Source organism: Medicago sativa, chromosome 8 (genome assembly GCF_051527215.1).
Source record: "Medicago sativa cultivar Bolivia chromosome 8, Bolivia_mono, whole genome shotgun sequence".
Taxonomy (NCBI): Eukaryota; Viridiplantae; Streptophyta; class Magnoliopsida; order Fabales; family Fabaceae; genus Medicago; species Medicago sativa.
The window spans coordinates 16,318,898-16,338,924 of record NC_140756.1 but is presented as its reverse complement, the minus strand read 5'-3'; the positions used below and the strand labels follow the sequence as shown (position 1 = coordinate 16,338,924).

The 20,027-nt window shown below is 32.0% G+C and overlaps 2 protein-coding genes and 1 long non-coding RNA gene across 3 annotated transcripts; all 3 read right to left on the bottom strand.

Annotated features, from left to right (window-relative positions):
- Nucleotides 1-82: 82 nt before the first annotated feature.
- LOC146897362 (trimethyltridecatetraene synthase-like) lies at nt 83-4,362 on the bottom strand. Its single transcript, XM_085735095.1, has 2 exons — nt 3,382-4,362; nt 83-1,026 (listed from the first exon to the last, which is right to left on the bottom strand). Exons 1-2 carry the CDS (start codon nt 4,291-4,293, stop codon nt 397-399), a joined length of 1,542 nt encoding a protein of 513 aa, XP_085591221.1. The 5' UTR covers nt 4,294-4,362; the 3' UTR covers nt 83-396.
- Nucleotides 4,363-8,286: 3,924 nt separating this feature from the next.
- Nucleotides 8,287-17,143, bottom strand: LOC146897360 (linoleate 13S-lipoxygenase 3-1, chloroplastic-like). Its single transcript, XM_085737690.1, has 8 exons — nt 16,590-17,143; nt 16,169-16,449; nt 14,918-15,158; nt 13,165-13,500; nt 11,906-12,099; nt 10,993-11,294; nt 10,342-10,608; nt 8,287-9,270 (listed from the first exon to the last, which is right to left on the bottom strand). Exons 1-8 carry the CDS (start codon nt 16,993-16,995, stop codon nt 8,514-8,516), a joined length of 2,784 nt encoding a protein of 927 aa, XP_085593816.1. The 5' UTR covers nt 16,996-17,143; the 3' UTR covers nt 8,287-8,513.
- On the bottom strand, nt 15,903-16,132 carry LOC146897361 (uncharacterized). The gene is made up of 2 exons (XR_015023478.1): nt 16,008-16,132; nt 15,903-15,975 (listed from the first exon to the last, which is right to left on the bottom strand). It is a non-coding gene; the product is annotated as an uncharacterized LOC146897361 (long non-coding RNA).
- Nucleotides 17,144-20,027: the final 2,884 nt, after the last annotated feature.

Sequence of the window (20,027 nt, the reverse complement as noted above, 5' to 3'; positions counted from 1 at the left end):
GACAGGATGCATTATTTTTTGAGTCACTTTTCAACACTAATTTTAGTGAAGTAACCAAAAAAAACTTTTAAAGAAGAAAAAATTAAAACGGACAATACAATTTAAACCCATTCATTGTGTTTTCAAGCACCTTCCCTTCTATGCAATAAGGAAAAGTCACATTAGAGTACCAAATGCATTCCATCAAAAAAAACAAAAAACAAGAGATAGCATAATATAATACACTATTATTTGATATTACAAACTCTATAACAACTACGAGAGTGTATTCAATGGGATATACATCGTATATTCTTCATTATCATGCTTGTTTTTTTCTTTCTTCTCTTGTCATGAAGTTAATGACATTGTACTCACACAAATCCCATTGTTCCCAATATTATTAGAGAAAAATACTTAGAGGGAGTAAAAATGATGAGGAAGTCTAGGCTCCACAACAACTTCTAGTGGTATTTTCTTAGGTGTAGTGAGCCCAAAAATCTCCTCCATATTCAAATCCTCCTTTTTCACATTATTAGGTAATGTCCAATAAAATCCATGCAACAAATTAGCCAAACTTGATTGAACCACCTTAAGACCAAGAGGATAACCAGGACACATCCTTCTACCAGCACCAAGTGGCAACATCTTATAATCTTGTCCTTTTATTTCTGTATCATTGTCAATAAACCTCTCTGGTATAAATTCATATGGATTGTCCCAACTATCAGGATCTCTTCCAATTGTCCAAGTATTGACAAGAATCATAGTCCCTTTTGGGATATCATAACCATCAACATTGCAATCCTCAGTAGCTTCTCTTGGCACTAACATTGGTGTCACAGGATGAAGCCTCATTGTTTCTTTAACAATTGCATAAATATAAGGTAAATTGACAATGTCTTTCTCTTCAACCCACCTATCTCTCCCTATTACTTTGTCTAGTTCCTCTGTAGCTCTCTTGATAATCTCTGGCCTTTTCACAAGCTCAGCAATTGCCCATTCTATTATTACAGAAGAGGTATCTGTCCCACCAGCTATTAGGTCCTGGGGAATAGATGTATAACATATGATATTAGTATAGTCTCTTATAAGCATTTATACACACACACACAGGTATCCTTGCGGCTTAAAATAAAACTATTTTGTTGAAGGACCATCTTTCAACTTTTAATCTCAATATTATAATCTGCATGGCCAAGGGTGGAGCCAGGAATATTATAATCTGCATGGCCAAGGCGGAGCCAGGAATTTAAAGTTAAGGGGATCAAGAATTTAAAGTTAAATGGATAAGTATAGTTATCATACAAGTATTGACTTAATAGTAGAAAAAAAGAACATTGAGTAGGAAGAGAAAACACAAACACTCTTGTATAAAATAGAAAAATAACAGTGCATACGTTTTATGGTTAAATGTGTTTTTAGTAAATGACAAATTATTCAGGATAATCTGAGTTCGATTCTTGAGTATAACAATTTTTTGTCAAACTTTAGTTACCTCTCGGCCGAACTCTGAATCACCATGATTGCTTTATCTTGAGAATCCAAGGGTTAATACAAAAAAAGAACGACAATTGACTAAATAGGAGAACTTTTGTACGAGTGTGATAGACTAAATTATATTTTATTCCTCTATTCTTATTTTAAGTTTTAATTTGCTCATATTTTGCTTTAAAATAGTTTTTTATTTTGCAAAGCTATATCATTTGTTTCATTCCATTTAAAATATGTTGTGGAAAGGACCATATGAGATAATTTAAAATAATATAACAAATAAAACTAATGATATTAGTTGTCAATTAATCTAATAACATGGGGAACATTTTAATTAGATTAATTGAAGAGGTCATAGTCTAATATATATTTTATGAAACATTCTAATAGTTTAATTGTAGTGTATAAAAAAAAATTATTAAAAATATAGGGGGACCATGGCCACCGGCGGCTATGATGAGATAGAACGCAGTGCGTAAACAGGAGAATAGGAACAATCAACAACTAGAGCTCTCAACAAAGACAATAGAAATAGAAAAGACCAACGTGGGTTGCGACTGAGACGACGGTGGCTGACTGCGTGAAGGGACAAGGAATAGCTCGTGAAGCTGGAGGCAAAGAGAGACAAGGCATAGATCTGCAAGCCACCGTCCCAGATAAAACAAATAAAATATTAAAAAGGAAATTTAGTCTCAAAACTTGTCTAACCGGTTACTAGGTTAAAGAATAAAGAAAGGAGATGACGTGGCTTCAATTAATTGGGTGTGTTAAAAGGAGAGTATTAGTGGGTGTGACCCTAACATTCCTCAAATTGAATATATTGGATGTATTTGGATGTCTTTTTGTGAAAACCGTTTGGATCAAATTTTAGATTGTGTTTTTAAAACCAAACCAAATCAAACCACATACAAATATTTTAATACTTATTTTTTTATTTATTAGAATGATATATTGTATTAATCAATTATATGTTGACTTTTAAATAAGTTACTTATTAGTTTTTTTTACTATTTCATATCTTTCGAACATAATTTATCATCCTCATTTCCTAATATTAATTTTTAATATACTGTATATGTTATATTTTACATCAGCCTTATTATTTTATCTTGTCTTTGTAATAATAGAAAAATTACAGTTCCAAATTTGGATATCAAAAAATGATCCAAAATAAACCGCATCAAATTGGATTAGATCAGATTTTTTACATTAGGTATTCAGAATTGAATTGTGGGTAATTTTATCTTTGGATCAGATGCGTTTTTGCTTCAAAATTGATCAAAACCTCACCGCAAACATCATTTCATGCAAGTGAAAAAAAAAATTGACTTCTAACTATGACTCTATTCACCGTAGGTATAAACCGGATAAATATGATAGTAGTAGATAAATTATGGGACCCATTTATGATTTTATTGGAGTTTCTTGTAAGATTAAATATTAAATGAATTGTTTCAAGGTGATATGACTTAATGACTCATTTAAAACCCTTTAATTGGAGGTCATCGATGAAGATGCTCATAATAATGGAGTAGTTAGAGGTTACTCCCTCTGTTTTACAATGAGTGATTCAATTTGACTATTTACACTATTCATATAATATACATTGATCATGGTTTTCTACTAATACTGTATATAAATACAAATGGTTGCATATAAGATGTTGTCTGATTTGTCTCGATGAATATTTTTAAATTAGTATCAACTTTTTCTAATTTTTGCTAATATATAATTAAATATATTAAAAGTCAAAATTGTGCATTGATATATGTAAAACAGTTTACTAGGTCACTCGTTGTGGGATGAATGGAGTAATATACAATAAATGATTAATATAGATAGAAAACGACAAACTGTATAAGGCAAATGAGATACTTAAAAAAGAGATAATTAATAGTATTTTTTTACCTGAGTAAAAGCTTTGACTCCGTTCCTCTTAATTTTGACTTCAAGATCAGGATTTTCAGCATGCTCCAATAGCACATCCACCATATCTTTAGCAACATAATACTTAACATATTTCCTTCTTTCAATGTGCTCCTCTAACACATGTTCCATAAACCTATCAAACCTCTTACCCAAAGCCTTCATTCTCTTCACATAACCTTGCAAGTCTAAGAATTGAATCCAAGGAATAAAATCCCCTATATTGAAGACCCCATTAAGCAAAAACAACTCATCCAACATCTCCTTAAACTCTTCAGGTGAAATAATAGCATTTTCACTCTTCTCCAAGTATTTCTTCCCCAACACCATGCGACTTATAATATTGAGACTAAAAGTTGAAAGATGGTCCTTCAACAAAATAGTTTTATTTTTTGAATTGAAGAGTTTATGCAGAAAAACATGCAACTCTTGTTTTCTCATGTACTCATAAGACTCAAGACTTTTTACACTAAACAATTCCCTTTGAAACATTTTACGGGCTTGTTGAAAATATGGGCCGTATGGGTTCCAAGTGATGTTAGAGTAGTTATAAGTTGTGTATTTTCCGCAGGCGAATTTGGGCCGTCCAACAAGGACAACGTCATTTGTTTTAAGGAAGGCTTTAGCTATTTCTGGACTCGAGCCTACAATGACGAGTTTGGAGCCGAACCATAGACGCATGATGGGGCCATATTTTTTAGTGAGCCCATGGATGGATTGATGTGGGAGTGATCCAATAAGATTGAGATTTCCTATTATGGGCCATGATTTTGGGCCAGGGGGTAGATTGTATCTGCGGCGACGGAGACAAAGACGGTGGGTGAACAGGAGAAGGATGACAAATGTTGTACAAAATGTAACCCAATTAGGAAGTACAAATAAGTCTACTATCATCTTTGGTAAATTTTGTGACTTTGTTTTGGTGTGAGATTTAGAGGGTTGTGAATGTGATGAGATTTTGAAGGGTGGGTGGGTCATTTATTTATAATCATATATAGTAGAGAAAGCTACAGTTGAAGATTTCATGGCTCCGTAAGCAGCGTGACAAAAGATCTCGCGTTTAAGCTTGTTTAGTTATTAAACTTCAACTTGTTTAACTATTTAAAGAAATAAGTTCAATCAATGATTAATTTAAAAGTAAAATTTAAACTTAATTAGGTTCAACTTAACCTGTTCAAGCTTATTTTGCTTACAACTTGAAAGTTATGTTGTTGGTTTGTAAGCGGGATTTTGGCAAATCGATAAAAACTTTAAACGTTAAAAATCAAGAATAAGTTGGCCTATCCACCTCTCAAACAAAAAAGAGTTGACCAATCCAAAAAAATGATGATAATAATATTAAGTGGAAGACCATTGACTTATATATTTTTGCTTTTAAAAAAGACTTTAAGTAAGGTTGGAGAGAAATTTTATTTATTTTTTCTTTAAAAAACATGATAATATATGATCATAGAACAATTCAATCACACTTTATTTTAATTAGAAATATTTTATAACTAACCAAACAATTGACTCAAGTAGTTAATAAGCTCTATTATTCATAAAAACTTGAGTTCGATTTTAGATAAAAGAATTATTGATCAAACTTTACTTAGCTTACACTCAAATTTCAAATTACCATACTTTTTTTGGGGAACCAAAGGGTTATAAAAATAATAAATTAGAACTTGCTTAATATAAAAAAGAGAAGCAAGTGTTACTAATCACATAAATATACCCATTTCAATTCGCTAATGAAAATCTAATCTCATAATCCCATAATGTTACTTTTGTAACATCTCAAATGTAACCTGAAAACAATCTCTAAAATACTTACGCAATGGAAATAAATCTTGAAGTAGGATAAATCATTTTCAGAACTTTGATAAAAAAAATGTAGCAATTTAAAATAAAAACTTGATAAATGTTTGAAGAACTAGTTTATATTCGAATTAAGTATTGAACAATGTTAAAAATATAATTGAAAGTTCAAAAAAATACAACTTGAAAACCCTTGCTCTAGACTTGAGTTGTTTACAAATGATCAACAATTACGAAACAATACTATCAAAATTGGACGTGGATGGACAAGATTTTGCTTTTATAATAACTAGACCCTAACCCGTGCGATGCACGGGTTTTTGTAGAGTTTCATATATAAAATATCAAATTGGCTATACTATTAATCGTAGAGTTACATTTAAACTCAGAAACAATCAAACTAAGTGACAATATGAGTGATCGACATGCACAATCTCAAAGAAGCAAATTAACAACATTTAGTTTGCATCAACAAAAATGAATATGGAAATCAACAAAAATGAATATAGAATCAAAGTCATTACTTTGCCAAAACAAAGTAATGTTATAGTCTACTGTAGTGATTTTTGCAAATAAAAATTCAAAACAAAAACTTCATGTAATATAATACAGGAAAAAGTGAAGTTTCTAATGAAAAAATTATCATATGGATCAGTCAAATTATCTACAATTTTAAAGATGCAACTTTAATATCGTAACACGTAGTTAGCGTACACCAAAAAAAATATGAAAAAGAACAACTATCAATAAAGTTACTAAAAAATAACTGCTATGAGAGAGGTAACCGCTAGGGCGGTTGGGGATTTAAAAAAAAAATTTAGTCATGTATTTCATTTTTGGAAGCAACAATATTTCAACAAAAAGAGAAGTGACATAGTGGCTATAGTTGTAAAGTGTAAGCATATGGTATCTGGTTCGATTCCTTGCAAACTCTTTTTTTTCATAAAAATTACTCAGACCCACCAAAAAAGGCGGGATCAGAATTAGGGCAACCCTTTCAGAACTGTTTAACATTTATATATATTAAGATATTCATCCAACGGATAATCTAGAGTTTCTATGTGAATCTATCATGACCACAAATATCGTTATTGTTCTAAAATATTCTAATGGTTGAAGGCCTAATTATAAACCTTTTATGGGGGGGTGTGGTGTGAGTAGTAGACGTCTAACATACGTCAAGTGTCTTTGGTTCATAAAGTTTACTACACTTATTTCACTATGTGTTAGGTATATCATTTTAACATTGGTTTATATAGCTTGCTATACCAGTTTGATGAATCACACTCAAAGGTGACTCAGGCAAAATATATTTTCTTAATTTAAAACTTTTGAAATACATGGGGTATTGTTGTCTATTTGAGATATTTCAAAACTTATTTATTTATTTTATTCAATCGATTTAATTGATTGGAAATTAAATTTGTTGACTTATGTTTAATATGCATTAGAAGCACAATTTGATAGTCCCCGTGAACTTAGCTCAGTTGATAAGGACATTATATATTATATGCAGGGGCCGGAGTTCGAACCCCGAACACCCCACTTCTCCCATATTTAAAATGTGTGAGTTTCAGCCACTAGACTACTTGACAAAAAAAAGAAGCACAACTTGATAGTATTCAAGTATTACTTCCCACATAGTATACCATGTTGTCATATCATTTCCATGATTTATGGAACCCTTTGAATTACTCTACCTGTTTAATACAGTATGTTATATTTGTTAGACATAATTATGTTTAATTATGTTAAATGTGATAGCTAAGTTTGACTTGGTACGTACATGAGTAACTCAATTCTTAATTTTTGCTGATTATGGGTTACTTCCCTTAAACTTCTCAATTGCTAGTGTTAATATTATTATGGGTCATGCTAACTTGTACCTTAAAGACACATTTTAGCATTTTCCATGATTTATGGAACCCTTTGAATTACTCTACCTGTTTAATACAGTATGTTATATTTGTTAGACATAATTATGTTTAATTATGTTAAATGTGATAGCTAAGTTTGACTTGGTACGTACATGAGTAACTCAATTCTTAATTTTTGCTGATTATGGGTTACTTCCCTTGAACTTCTCAATTGCTAGTGTTAATATTATTATGGGTCATGCTAACTTGTACCTTAAAGACACATTTTAGCATTTCCCTATTATTATTTATTAATTAATCATATTGATGTGATAACTGTTACATCTTTTGCATTAAGATAGTTTTCAATAACCTTCTTTCTAAACCAATATTCCCTCCGGTCTCAAATATAAGAAAAGATTCCTTTTTTAGGTTCATTGAGTAGTTAATGTATCTAGTCTATATTGTAAAGCAAATACATTAATCATTCAATGAACCTAAAAAAGGAATCTTTTCTTATATTTGAGACCGGAGGGAGTATGTCGTTATCTTTTAACACTTGAAAAATTTGTTCTTCCTTTATACCTTCATTTTACACAAGATTATTAAGTGTCTGAGTCACCTGAATTCTGTATTTATCGTGGCTTGATAGTCTCGGTATGATTACCGCGGAGAAGAACATGTTGTATTATGAGGTAGTTGCGCAATCCTGTGTCCAGTGACATGTAGTCACACATCAGGTTTATTTCAGTTTCCATATAATTCTTTAATCCAATGACAAGTAGTTACGCCTCAGGTTTATTTCACCGTTTGTTTTTTATTTAAGGTTAATCATATATTTCGGTCATCCGCAGCAACAATATTTATGTGATTTAAACATAACCACCATGAAATTTATTGATATTCTGAGTATTATATTCAACTAGTGTGTTGAAAAGGAGTCATCTTTTCCGTCGTCGTCATCTCCATCTCTCCAATGCTTGGAAAATACTTTCCAAGACATATAACATTAGATGCATAATGGTTGAATTAACCCAATTAGTAGTAGAAGGGGCATCTCAATCCTCTCATACACTATTTCCAGCATGCTCATCACATGTATCGGCACCGGAGAACGACACATGTCAGACACTAAACACGTATTTGATTCGAGAAGTCGAATGCTACAAAGGTTTGATTACGACACTTATGAAATTTTAGTTCCAGATTTTTGCAATCACTCACTGAAAAATGGTGCAAATCACAGATGAACTCATTAATCAAATCTACAGTCTATACAACACTACAGATATAAGCCACCAATGTCTACTAGTAATATTTATCAAATCTAAGAACAAAATGTTGCATAGAGTCACTGATTATAGTACTAATTACTACTAATAAATAAACCAACCAACCATAATGCTTAGCAAAATGTGATATGATATGTGACTCATTTATTTACTTAAGACTTTTTTTTTATGTGGACACACTATTTGGAACCCCTCTGCATGTAACACCAGGTCCAGAACTAGGAGCAAGTAATTCATACGGCAAAACACCAGCACCGCAACGGTTCCTCAAATTCCTATCACCATTCCTACTATCAATCACCTTCTCAATCTTTCCAATTTCCGCAGAGAATTGATAAAATGCTTCGACAATCTCAGCATCACCTGTCCAAATCGAAGGTTGTTGCCTCTCACCTAAATACTCTTCGTCAGACGAATGAGTCGAAAGCGTGTCAACAACAGCCATATATTTTGTAGCTTGCAACAAACTAGGCAATGCATTGAGAAAATACTTTTGTGGATCAGATATGAAACTTGTATATTCAGGGTCATTTTCTTCCGGTATTAATCTTCTCATCAACGGGGGACGATTTGGCACGTACCCTCCATAAGGGTACTGTCCAAAATTAAGTGCAGCATGTTGCGCGGATGCATTCCAAATTAAGATTGTTAGGACTTGGACAAGATTGTCACTGTCGTTCAATTTTGGCCACCATGATTCGTCTTTCATATCGGCGTGGCCTACATTGATTGATTCGGAGTACCAAGCTTGTAACTCTCTGTCATTGATAATTAGGCTTGGATTTGGGTAGTAATAGTTCACATAAGTGCGGACCCAATTTTCTATTGCTGACCAAATTAGAAGACCATCTTCTGCATAAGGGTAATCTTTCATTATTAGCTTTAGGCCATGTGGTTGTGTTGGGTCAGGTACTGCCATTCCCCTGAAATGTTAAAAAGTGAAAATCTTAGTTAGATTTATATGTCATATGCTTGCACCAAATAAAGCAAACATCAATTACATGTTAAGAAAAGTGTTGGGTCTCTTTTCCGTAGAAGCTAGGTGTGTATTTGATTTTATGGTGAGAAAAATTGATTTTAGTTAAAACTAAGTTGAATGTAAAATGGTTTGCGTTTGGACAAATTCACATATAGTGGATTGAACAATAAATTTAAGTGTAAAATTAACGTTTAGAGTCAAAAACTATAAATCATAGTTTCAAATTAAAATCAATTCTAGAGTCAAAATCAATTATTCCGAAATGCACTCAAACATATAAAAAACAATTATACACTTCTAGAATCAATTTTGACTAAAGTGAAATCAAACATATACTAAGTGACGCCTCAAACAAATCATAAAAGAAAGTTTAATATTTACAATTTCTCTTAGGTATCAAAATATAATTGAGGAGGGTTTTAGAGAGTGGTGATGTCACGATCCTTAATATTGCAAAGAATCGTAGTTAAACGAAGCTGATACAATCACAGACCACAATCACAGACCCTTATTTTAAACTTTAGAGTTGAGGTCATAAACTAATAAGTTATAACGAACCAACAATGCGCCTCAAATGGTAAAAGGCAGCGAAAACAATTGATGTACAGAGGTTAGAAGCAAAAAATATGTCTATTCTCCGTATTGCGTGTGTGAGTTTCGTTCTAGGATCTTTAAAACAAAGCGGAAAAAAAATGCCGAAATTAATACTACCTCCGTCCCTATATATAAGACCCTTTTGCTAAAATCACGGGAATTAAGAAAGTGGATATTTCTATTAAAGTTGTTTGAAATCACTATTGTTTTTACATTTTTATCCTTAGGAGAGAGAGTTAGTTTATGTTTTTCATATGCTATTTATTGCTGATTGAAGAAAAAAATGTATAATAAATAGGGGCATGTATGTAAAGAAATAATTAATGTAGTTGGAAATAGCAAAGGGGTCTTATAAAAAGGGACAAAAAAAATTCTCAAAAGGGTCTTATAATTAGGGACGGAGGTAGTATATGATATTTACCTGCGGATGAGATCTTGAGGGAGGCTATCCTGGTCAAAACGCCAGTTGGTTTTGTAAGCAGCAGAACTAATCTCCATGGCATAGCGACCAGGAGTGAAGCAAGACTCAATGACACCATCTGCATTGATCAAGCTCTGTCGAGCTAAAGCATTGATCTCCAAAGTGTACCTCATGTGTGGATCCAATAACTTGAAAATTGGATGCATTGCACTTAATTGCCTATGAGCAGACAATATAAATGGTTCCATGCAAGCATGTGTGCGTAGCCTATATAAAAATTCACCGAGAAAAAATAAGCAAAGAAATAAGTTCATGTCAGTTATATAAAAAAAAGTTCTAGTACTTCAATCACCAATTTAGTATTTAAGTTGCATGTGTCAAGGTATTGTGTCAATGAAACTAACAAAATTGCAAAATAATTTCTAAACAATTTTTTCAAACCTATGTCGCAATGTCTTTTCACATGAAAGACATATTTGGTGTCCGACACATGTCAATTTGATACAACATATGTGATTATATTCAATTATTTCATTAAATTATTATCAGTGTCCACGTGTGAGTGTAAATGTCTTGTGTCACTTGTCACATAAAATTTTAGGACTAAATTGATGATTGACTAAGTAAATGAAAAATTGTATGCTTGCTTACCAATGGTGGGCAAGTTGGTGCACACCAGCATCATTGGAGCAAACATGAGCTTTTGCAAGCATCCACACCCAATTAGTAGTTGCATCTAAAGCAGGTGTAACTACACGTTTTGATCGAGTGTTTGGTCCAGATGGAGGCAGGCTAAGTTCAATTGCAACAGGCTTTAGAGTACCAAGTGGTGTCAAAAAGTATATGGTACGTGTGGCATATGATTTTCTACCATCCAAGGCATTGATCCTTTCCAAAAATGGAAGGTAGATATCATGATAATCAATTATAAACAACTTATTTTGATCTATTGCCTGCAAAATTCCAAAAGAAGAAAAGAAAGTGGGAGTTTAGTGCAAATAAGTAAATTAATAAAAAAAATGTCAAAATTTATATGATCTACTAGTATTGAATTGTGCATTCAAGAGCATACATAGGATAATTTTAAATTTATTTCTTTAAAATCAAGTTATAGGCACGAAGTATCATTGTCCTTTAACAGTGGTAATTTTTGTTGGAACCTATTGGGCACCATGATAGATTCGCCATTTTTAACTGATTTTTCTCCATATACAAGAGTTAGTTGCCTCAGGACGTACACAATATGTTTAGAAGTCTAAAACAAATTTTGAAGTGAGACTTAAAACCCTAACTTTAGTCAAATCTCTGACCATTTGTTTAAAGTATCCAAATCACTCACTACTTGAACCAAACCACGTATTGGTGACCATTATAAATTTGATGTCAAGTGAAAAAATTAATCCATGAGAAATATGTTTATTTTTAAGGTACATGGGAAATGTTATAATTGGTTAAATAGTTTGAAAAAACAATTCACAAGGCACTTGATTAGGTAACATGGTTAGTAAGTTTATGAATGCATTGTACCAAAAAGGAAAAAGTTTTTGAATGCTTTAAATGGTACCTCTTGGACGGTCATGCCATTAAGTTGATTTAAAATGTGCTCTTCTTTAAGTGCAGACTCTTGTGGACCATAGATTTCAGGATCTAATTTACTAACAGGTGGGAAAACTGTAAGTCTCTCAATGGTAACAGGATTAACTCCAGCTATTGCTTGACGGGCAAATTCATCATCTCTCAACCAAGCAAATTTATCCTCTGCACATTAGGCACATGAGATCAATAATTTCACAATTAATTAAACAAGAACTTTAATTTTTGGGTAGTGTTAACTTGTACCCTTAGGGCACAAGTTAAGAATCTAAAAATGGAATTCAATCATAAATTATGTCTTGAAAAGAAAAGATTTTAAATTTTTATAATATTGAATGCACAATTTCCAACAAAATGTTTCTATCTTTGGTTTCTTAACTTGTGCCTTGAGGGCACAAGTTAGCATTTTCCTTAATTTTTATATCAACAGTTTATAATAACTAGACACACATGTGAAACATTTAAAATTAACAATTGATTAGTACAGCTTTGGTGACAGTTTAGTTTCAAATGAACAAGTAATAATTAATAACAAATTGGCCCAGTTGTAATTTTTTTATATATAAAAGGAATGGTATAAACATTAGATCTACTAGCTTTGAACTGAAAACTCATCTTTTTGGGTTGAAATTGTACTGACAAACACTAAAAGCCAAATAACATGTTGTAGTGTGGCACTCTTTAATTTGTAGCACTATCTTTTCATATGGCATGCTTGCATTCCATTATAGAATATTCATGGCCAAAGACCCCACCACATTGCAAATGAAAGGGAAAGTAAAAAAAGTATAAATATTCCTTTAATGTAATTGGTACATGATTTAAAGGTATTTCAAATTAAGTTAAATTTTTTATAAAGACATAATTCAATTTGGAAATATTAAGTTTAGAAATTTTATACAAAGAGGAAATTTTCTAAATGACGGAAGTGTAAAACCCTAAGAAAATTATATCTCAAAAAATATACAATGCTACATTTTCCATCCAATGACTTGTTAATTCATTCTTCAACCTGACGCACTGCTAAATTAAGCCCAAAATTCAGTAATGCAGAAATTTTCAAAAAATTTAAAAATGGAGAATCAAAATTGTGAATCGGACGAGAGGACTAAAAGTGTATTTAAACCAAAGATTTACTTATGAAAAGAATTAGCTTAACTCAATTATGTACCAAATTTATTTAGCAAGCAAATCAAGAAATCGACAATAACAAGTGCATATTCCACTCACTTGATATAATCTTGGGAATGTCATACTTAAGGATACCCTGGCTTGTGGATTCTTGGATCTTGCTAACAATGTGAGGCAATGGAAGTTTCTTCAAAATATCATCTTGCAAACCCAACTTAATGAGTAGTCCAACACTATAAAGGCCATCAACATCTGAGAATTCATTGAAATCTCTGTTTTGAGCAGAAAGACTTGATTTAAGGCCAGGAAGCAAGTTATGAAGCACTCCTTTTAGCCTCTTCACTGAAAATGTGTTCATTTTGGATTCCTCAAATCTTTCATCTCTTGGTATATACATAGGAAGTGGCTTCTCCACACGACTCTCACAAGTAATATCTGCAGCACCATCCAATTCAATTTTGCTTAATTATTTAGAATCACCACAAAGCATAGTAACATATTATAATCTACATAATTTTAAACAGATAATCATATTTTATCAAGTAAATATTTGTACAAATATTTAAGAAAATAATATTATAGCATGCCATGACACCACTGTAAAGCATCACAAGATGTCGGTGCCCACAAGTTGGTCCAGAGAAGATCCTATGTTAGAAAATACATCAAATTAGTATAAATTTTAATCCTTAAAATCAAATTGATTTGTAAAAATTTACTAAATTTGAATGTAAAATAATTTTTTATATTTCCAAGCTATCATACTTTTTTTCCAAGGGAGATTTGCAGCGAAATTCACACGTACATAGACACACACTAAGTATAGAGAAGAGGAGAAATGCGAGTTTAAGCCCACACACCATCGTATCAAATGTCATTGTAACATTTTAGAATTTTATCATCTGAATTGCATTTACAAGACCACAAGATATAACTTTAAATACAACTTAGAATACAATGTGCAACTAAAACGAGGACAACATATAATTTCATAAAGAGAAATTATGTTTTTGTCAACTTCTTAGTTTCACATAGTATTCTAACAAGACTTTTTTTTAGATAGATGAAATCACAATAGTCGTTGGAAATTTACTTATACATACAAATGAATGAGTCGAAGTTCAAACCCGAATCATCTAACATCGCACTTTAACAGTGTGTTTGTTACGCGAGAAGTTGGGACGAGAGAGAAAGGCACGAGAGAGAATGCAAAGAAAATGGTTACTGTTCACGTTTGGCATATCAAAGAAGTATCGAAGAGAGAATAAATATGACTGGGTCCCACATGTTTTTTTCTTCTCTCCAAGGTAGCGAAGAAAGTGGAGAGAGCACCATTTAATTTTTGATTTTCCAATATTGCCCTTTTGTTTCATGTGTTTCACACACATTGTTATGTAGTTTTTGTTTCCAGACTTCAACATCATGTACCCACCACGTGATTAAAATAAAAAATTTAATAACTAAATCAATAGTTAACTTAATTATCTAAAATAGTTATAATTCAAATAAGGCCTACAAATAAATAAAAATAAAAATAGCTAATAAAAAATTATTGTGAAGGAACTTTTTTAAAATCAAGGTTATTTTTGTACTTTTATTAACAATCAACACTTCTCTCTTCTCTGTTTCTCTTCTCTTTCTCTTATACCAAACACTACATCAAATCTATTCTATTTCTCACCTTTTTCTCTCTTCTCATACTCTCTCATACTTATTTCTCTCTTCACAACTTCTCTTCTTAACCAAACACACCCTAAAGGATAGAAATATAGTTTAACACCCTACTAAAGGATACAATGCAATATTCATTAATCACTAGTAGTGTAAAATTGCTTATATAATTAATTATTACCTGTATCAGATGGTTCACGGCCAGTACGGCACCGTCTAGGGTATGGATACATTTCAGATCCTCCAAGAGTTGGTCTAGCAAGATCAATTCCTTTATCTGGGTTTCCAAGATCATTGTATGTGTCATAATCATATATTCTGTCAGATAATTTTCTAACTCCTTTTCCATCACCTCTCAGATTTTTCAGGTCTTTCTCTCTCAAAAGTTTAATCCCAGCAGGTGTATCATCGGGTAGATAAGGCTGTTCAAAGTAAATCGCACATTAAATCAAACATATGTTACCACTTTATTTCGAAAAGAATATTTATACTACACTTGATCTTAGTCAAAAGATCGAGAAAGGTAAATGTTACCACTTTATTTTTTTATTTAGGGAATGTTACCACTTTATTATTTGTATAAATTTACATTAGGTAAATGCTGAATAATGCCAAGGGTAAGATTATTGTTCCACATCCATCCTCGACCATAAAGACTACTAGTACTAGTCAGAAAAATAAGAGAAATGCGAGAGATATTTTCATTTTAATAGTTTTTAATACTCACTCTCTTGTTAGATGGAATCAATATATATTTCATCACTTTAAGAAAATCAATTTTCAACGTGCGAGACCCACTTTAATTTAATCTAATAAACGAGTGAGTGTTAAAGAATGTTGCTGACTCGAAAAATAAAGATAAAGAGGGTATTTGCTAGTATTATTTTTTTTCTTGACAAGTACTACTAGTATTCAATTCAACGGTGTCTTTACCCAATTCATACCGTAGGTAGTCGTCAGGTCAATTCAGTGGTGCTTGGTCCATATGCATAAATTTGACTATATGATTTTCTAGGTTAATTGTTTATTAGTATATCACTTTATCGTGGATAATTAATTAAAAAATGCAATGATATATAACAATAATTATAAAATCACGGACTGCTTGGTTTTGGCACATAAAATAATTATTAAATAACATTCAATATTTTTACGGTAAAATGAACTTTTGGAATTATTGTGCCTTTTCAAGATTCTTCAAAACAAAAATTATTATACCTTTCAACTTTCAATTTTCACCTTATTTCAAAAAAAAAACTTTCAATTTTCACCTTATTTCTCACGTTGAAAAAATGAATAAACAAATATTGTTGCCTTACGATACTACTTTTTTGGCTGTACTACTTTTTTTTTTCTTACTGGGCCATGTTCTGATGACAGATAAATAACAAAAAAAAACAAAAAAAGAGTTGAAGAATTAATTATTAGATACCTTATTAGAAAAGAAAATTCTCTTTCCAGGAAGATCTTTCCTAGCTTGAACCCAAGAATTGCAAGGAAAATGAAATGCTCCAGTAGCAAATCCTTCAATTGTTATATTTTCTAAGTAAAATTCTTGCTGATGATTATTTATCACAGTAATAGCTCCTGGTTCTCCAAAATTTGAGTCAACCGTAAATTCAGCTGTGTAATTAACTCTCTCTGCCTTAATATTAGTCTTCTTTGACCAATCCTTCAACACTGCTTCATTGGTCTTCTTTGCAGCTTTTGTTTCTGAAAGATCACAACATAAAAATCACCAATAATTTAATTATCAAAATCAAAGAAATTAAAATTAAGTGTATGTTTGTATATTAAGTGTATAAAGTAAATATTGATTTTTATTTAATTAACACACTAAAGAAAAGTCTTACTTGGATCAATCTCAGTGCTAAAAAGTTCAAGAACAACATTTCTTCCAATCCTATCAGTAAAAGCATCAAGATGTTTCACAAAAGTCTCTTTGAAATCCTCTTTGATCTTGTTCCTCACTGTTACAACAGCTCTAACCTTAAATTTCACTGGTTTTTCAGCAGGAACAGAAGAAGAAGATGATGATATAGAAGAAGGTGAAGAAGAGTTTTTCATCAAATCTTCACTGATAGCTGCAACAGGAAACTTTGCAGATTTTCTCAACCTTACAACTCTTTTGTTTCCATAAGGAACAAAAACAGGACTGATCAAGAATCCACCATTCTTCTGTTGAAAACATGGTGAAGAAGAAGGAAATATTGGTCTCTCTACCAATGAAGAACCCATGAATTCTTTTGTTAGGGCCATGAATCAAAGGTTTCTTTGAGATTTTTTTTCCTTCTTTTAAGGTTTTTTTGTTGATTTCTATGAAGAAGGTTTTGTTTCCTATGTTTGGAGAAATGAAAGAAGAAGTGGAACAGTGAGAAATGGTTAGTGGTCGTGTCGGTTTTAATGTAAATAGCTGGCTTAAGAATTGTTTTATATATATACAAGTGAGGAATACAATTAGTCAAAAAAATAATTTGAAGAACACAAGAAAAGTAGATTAAATAAAAGGTGGCAAAATATGAATCATGAATCTCTCTTAACCGTCCACACGTTTTATTTTCTAGCAGTTTATGCATGATTTTTATAGTTGACTCCTTAATTACTATTAGTGCAACTAGTATTAACTCAACAACTTTTTTATTTCCTACCGTCCTAGTAAGTCCTAATCCTAACTTTTTATATTTAGAGTGATCTTAATATAATATTTTTTGAGGGAGTTAATATACTATTTATTTATAGTTTGCTAATATGAATGAAAAAGACAAAAAAGAAGTAGTAAAAAGGTATAAACTAGTTTTTTTTTGACAAACAAAAGGTATAAACTAGTTAGTGAGCTTTAATTAAGATCGATTAGATGGAGAATACTCGAGTTGGAATCCTAAAGGCTACGCTAACAAGTGTCCTGGATACTTGTTAAGAAAGTTAAATATGGAAATAAGTAATAAATTTAAGGTAAAAAATTAATTTCTAAAATTTAGAGGTATTAAATGCACAATTTTTAAGATAAATAATCTTTTTTGGATTTCTTGTTGAATGTTCTTAAAGCACTTGTTAACATTTTCCATCATATAATCAATAATTATAGATCACGTACCTTGTGATTATTGTTACTATATGCGATGCACTAATAAACAATAAATTATGGGTTAGGGCACTTGTTAAAGAAACCATAAGTAGTAGGTTTGCATTAGATTCAACAATATTTTAACTTTCAAAAAGTCAAATTCACCACTTTCTAATGCAGTATTTTTATTTTTATCCTCTTAATTGATGCCTTAAGAAGACTCTTTAGCATTTTTATAAATTAGGGTAGTGTTAACTTGTGCCCTTAGGGCACATGTTAAGAACTCCAAAAGAAGAAATATTCTATAAAATTTTGTGCATTGAATTCATTAAAAAGTTAAAGATTAAATGAAATGCACACATTCCAATACATTATTTCTATATTTGATTCCTTAACTTGTGTCTTAAGGGCATAAGTTAACATTTCCCTATAAATTATTAGGTTAACTATATGTTTTTAGTTCATAGTGAAATTTCAAATTTTCTTTTTACTTCGATAAAAAAAATTCACCAACGTGTTTGTAATTGTTTCCAACCCAAGAATCTCACTCAAAGACCCCAACCTCTAGCTTTTATGTTTTCTAAAATTCCCACCTTTGGTTTCATGAGATTTCCCAACAAAATGATGAAATAATGCTTAAATAGTGTGCTAGCACAAGCTAATTTTTGCCTCACAGTCTACTGGTATGCTATCAGATGTCCGCAAATCACCTTAGGATTTTCTCAAACCGCCTCACGATTTGGACATAACTGGGAGACCTAAACAACATTGCAAATCACCTCATGATTTCAACAAATTACCTCACAGTTTTCACTGAAGCTGATTTCCCAAATTCATCAAATCATCAATTTTGAGTCACAATTTCAACATTTCTCCACCTTGACTCTAATTTTTTGGTGATGTTAACTTAACCATCAACCACATTTCTCATTATCATTGCATCTAACTAAACCATGTAGTTTCACAAGTTTTCATCTTTATCTCATCAACCCTCTGAGTGTCTTCCGCCCTCTTGAAGATCCTTGCATCCAACTACATTAGGATTTTTTGGTAGTTCCACAATTTTCACCATAACATCTTCGAACCCCGGAGTGCACATCTTCGTCTTCTTGAAGATATACTTGCTCTCCACTAAAGTAAACATGCAAGGACTCCATAGTCAAACCATTTGGATGCCATCAACCTGTCTCCACCTAGTCCCACTAATGGAAGACTCCACCTCAAGCCGAGTTTTCTCTACCTCAAGTTCCCAAGTGCATACATCCAATATGTCTTTCACCTTTTAACCTCCACATTAAGGATGGTCATAAGTATTCTTATCTCCTCCTCTCTAGGCTGACCTTAAGTATTCTTCGCACCGCCTCTCCAGGATGATTTTAAGTGTTGAACGTCTCTCCAAACAAACACTCCTCTACATAAGGGTCAACTTGCAAGTGTCGTTGTTTCCAAGGTGAGAAACTCCACCTTCTTCATTTTCCTAACATGACTCCATTAGATCCCTTGCAAATTGTGAGAGTCATCATTGTCCCCTAACTCAGGACAATCCTTTTGTAATGGTCGGTGTTGTGACACTAAATAACCTATACTTCGACTTATCACCAACTTTTGAGTTTCCCTGGTTTACTCTACCCCCACCTCCTCCTCTTGAGACACTTAATCCTTCACCACCACCGTCATCTGTCAAGTCTTTGGACTTAGTTAGCTACTTGGTTCTCAACGATGTTTGGACTTCCTCAAATGTGATAGTGCCTTCTTTATTACCATAGTGTGCTGGCACGGGCTAAAAGCCTTACAATATGTTAGTAGTACACCAACTTTTTCTAGCTGTCATGAGAGGTGATTTTCACAAATTGCCTCATGATTTGATCAGAATTCAATATTGAAAATCGGTTTTCCATTTCAACAAGTCGCCTCACAATTTTCTCTGAAACCAATTTCCAAAATTCATCAATTCATCAATTTTGATTCACGATCTCAACAATAATCATACTAAAGATGATCAAGTCTTATATAGACCCACTTACAGGCTGTCTCCAAAAATGTCAACAACACACTCTTTATAAATTAGTTTCTTCTATTGATTAAAATTTATGTATAAGTAACTAAAATATGTCGAAATTTTGTGACATATTTCCAAAATATTTGGACTTATACTGTTTGGATTCCAACCAATAAAGGGTAATATGTTAAAAAAAAAAATGGTGGTGTCATGGAGAGTATCTTGCTA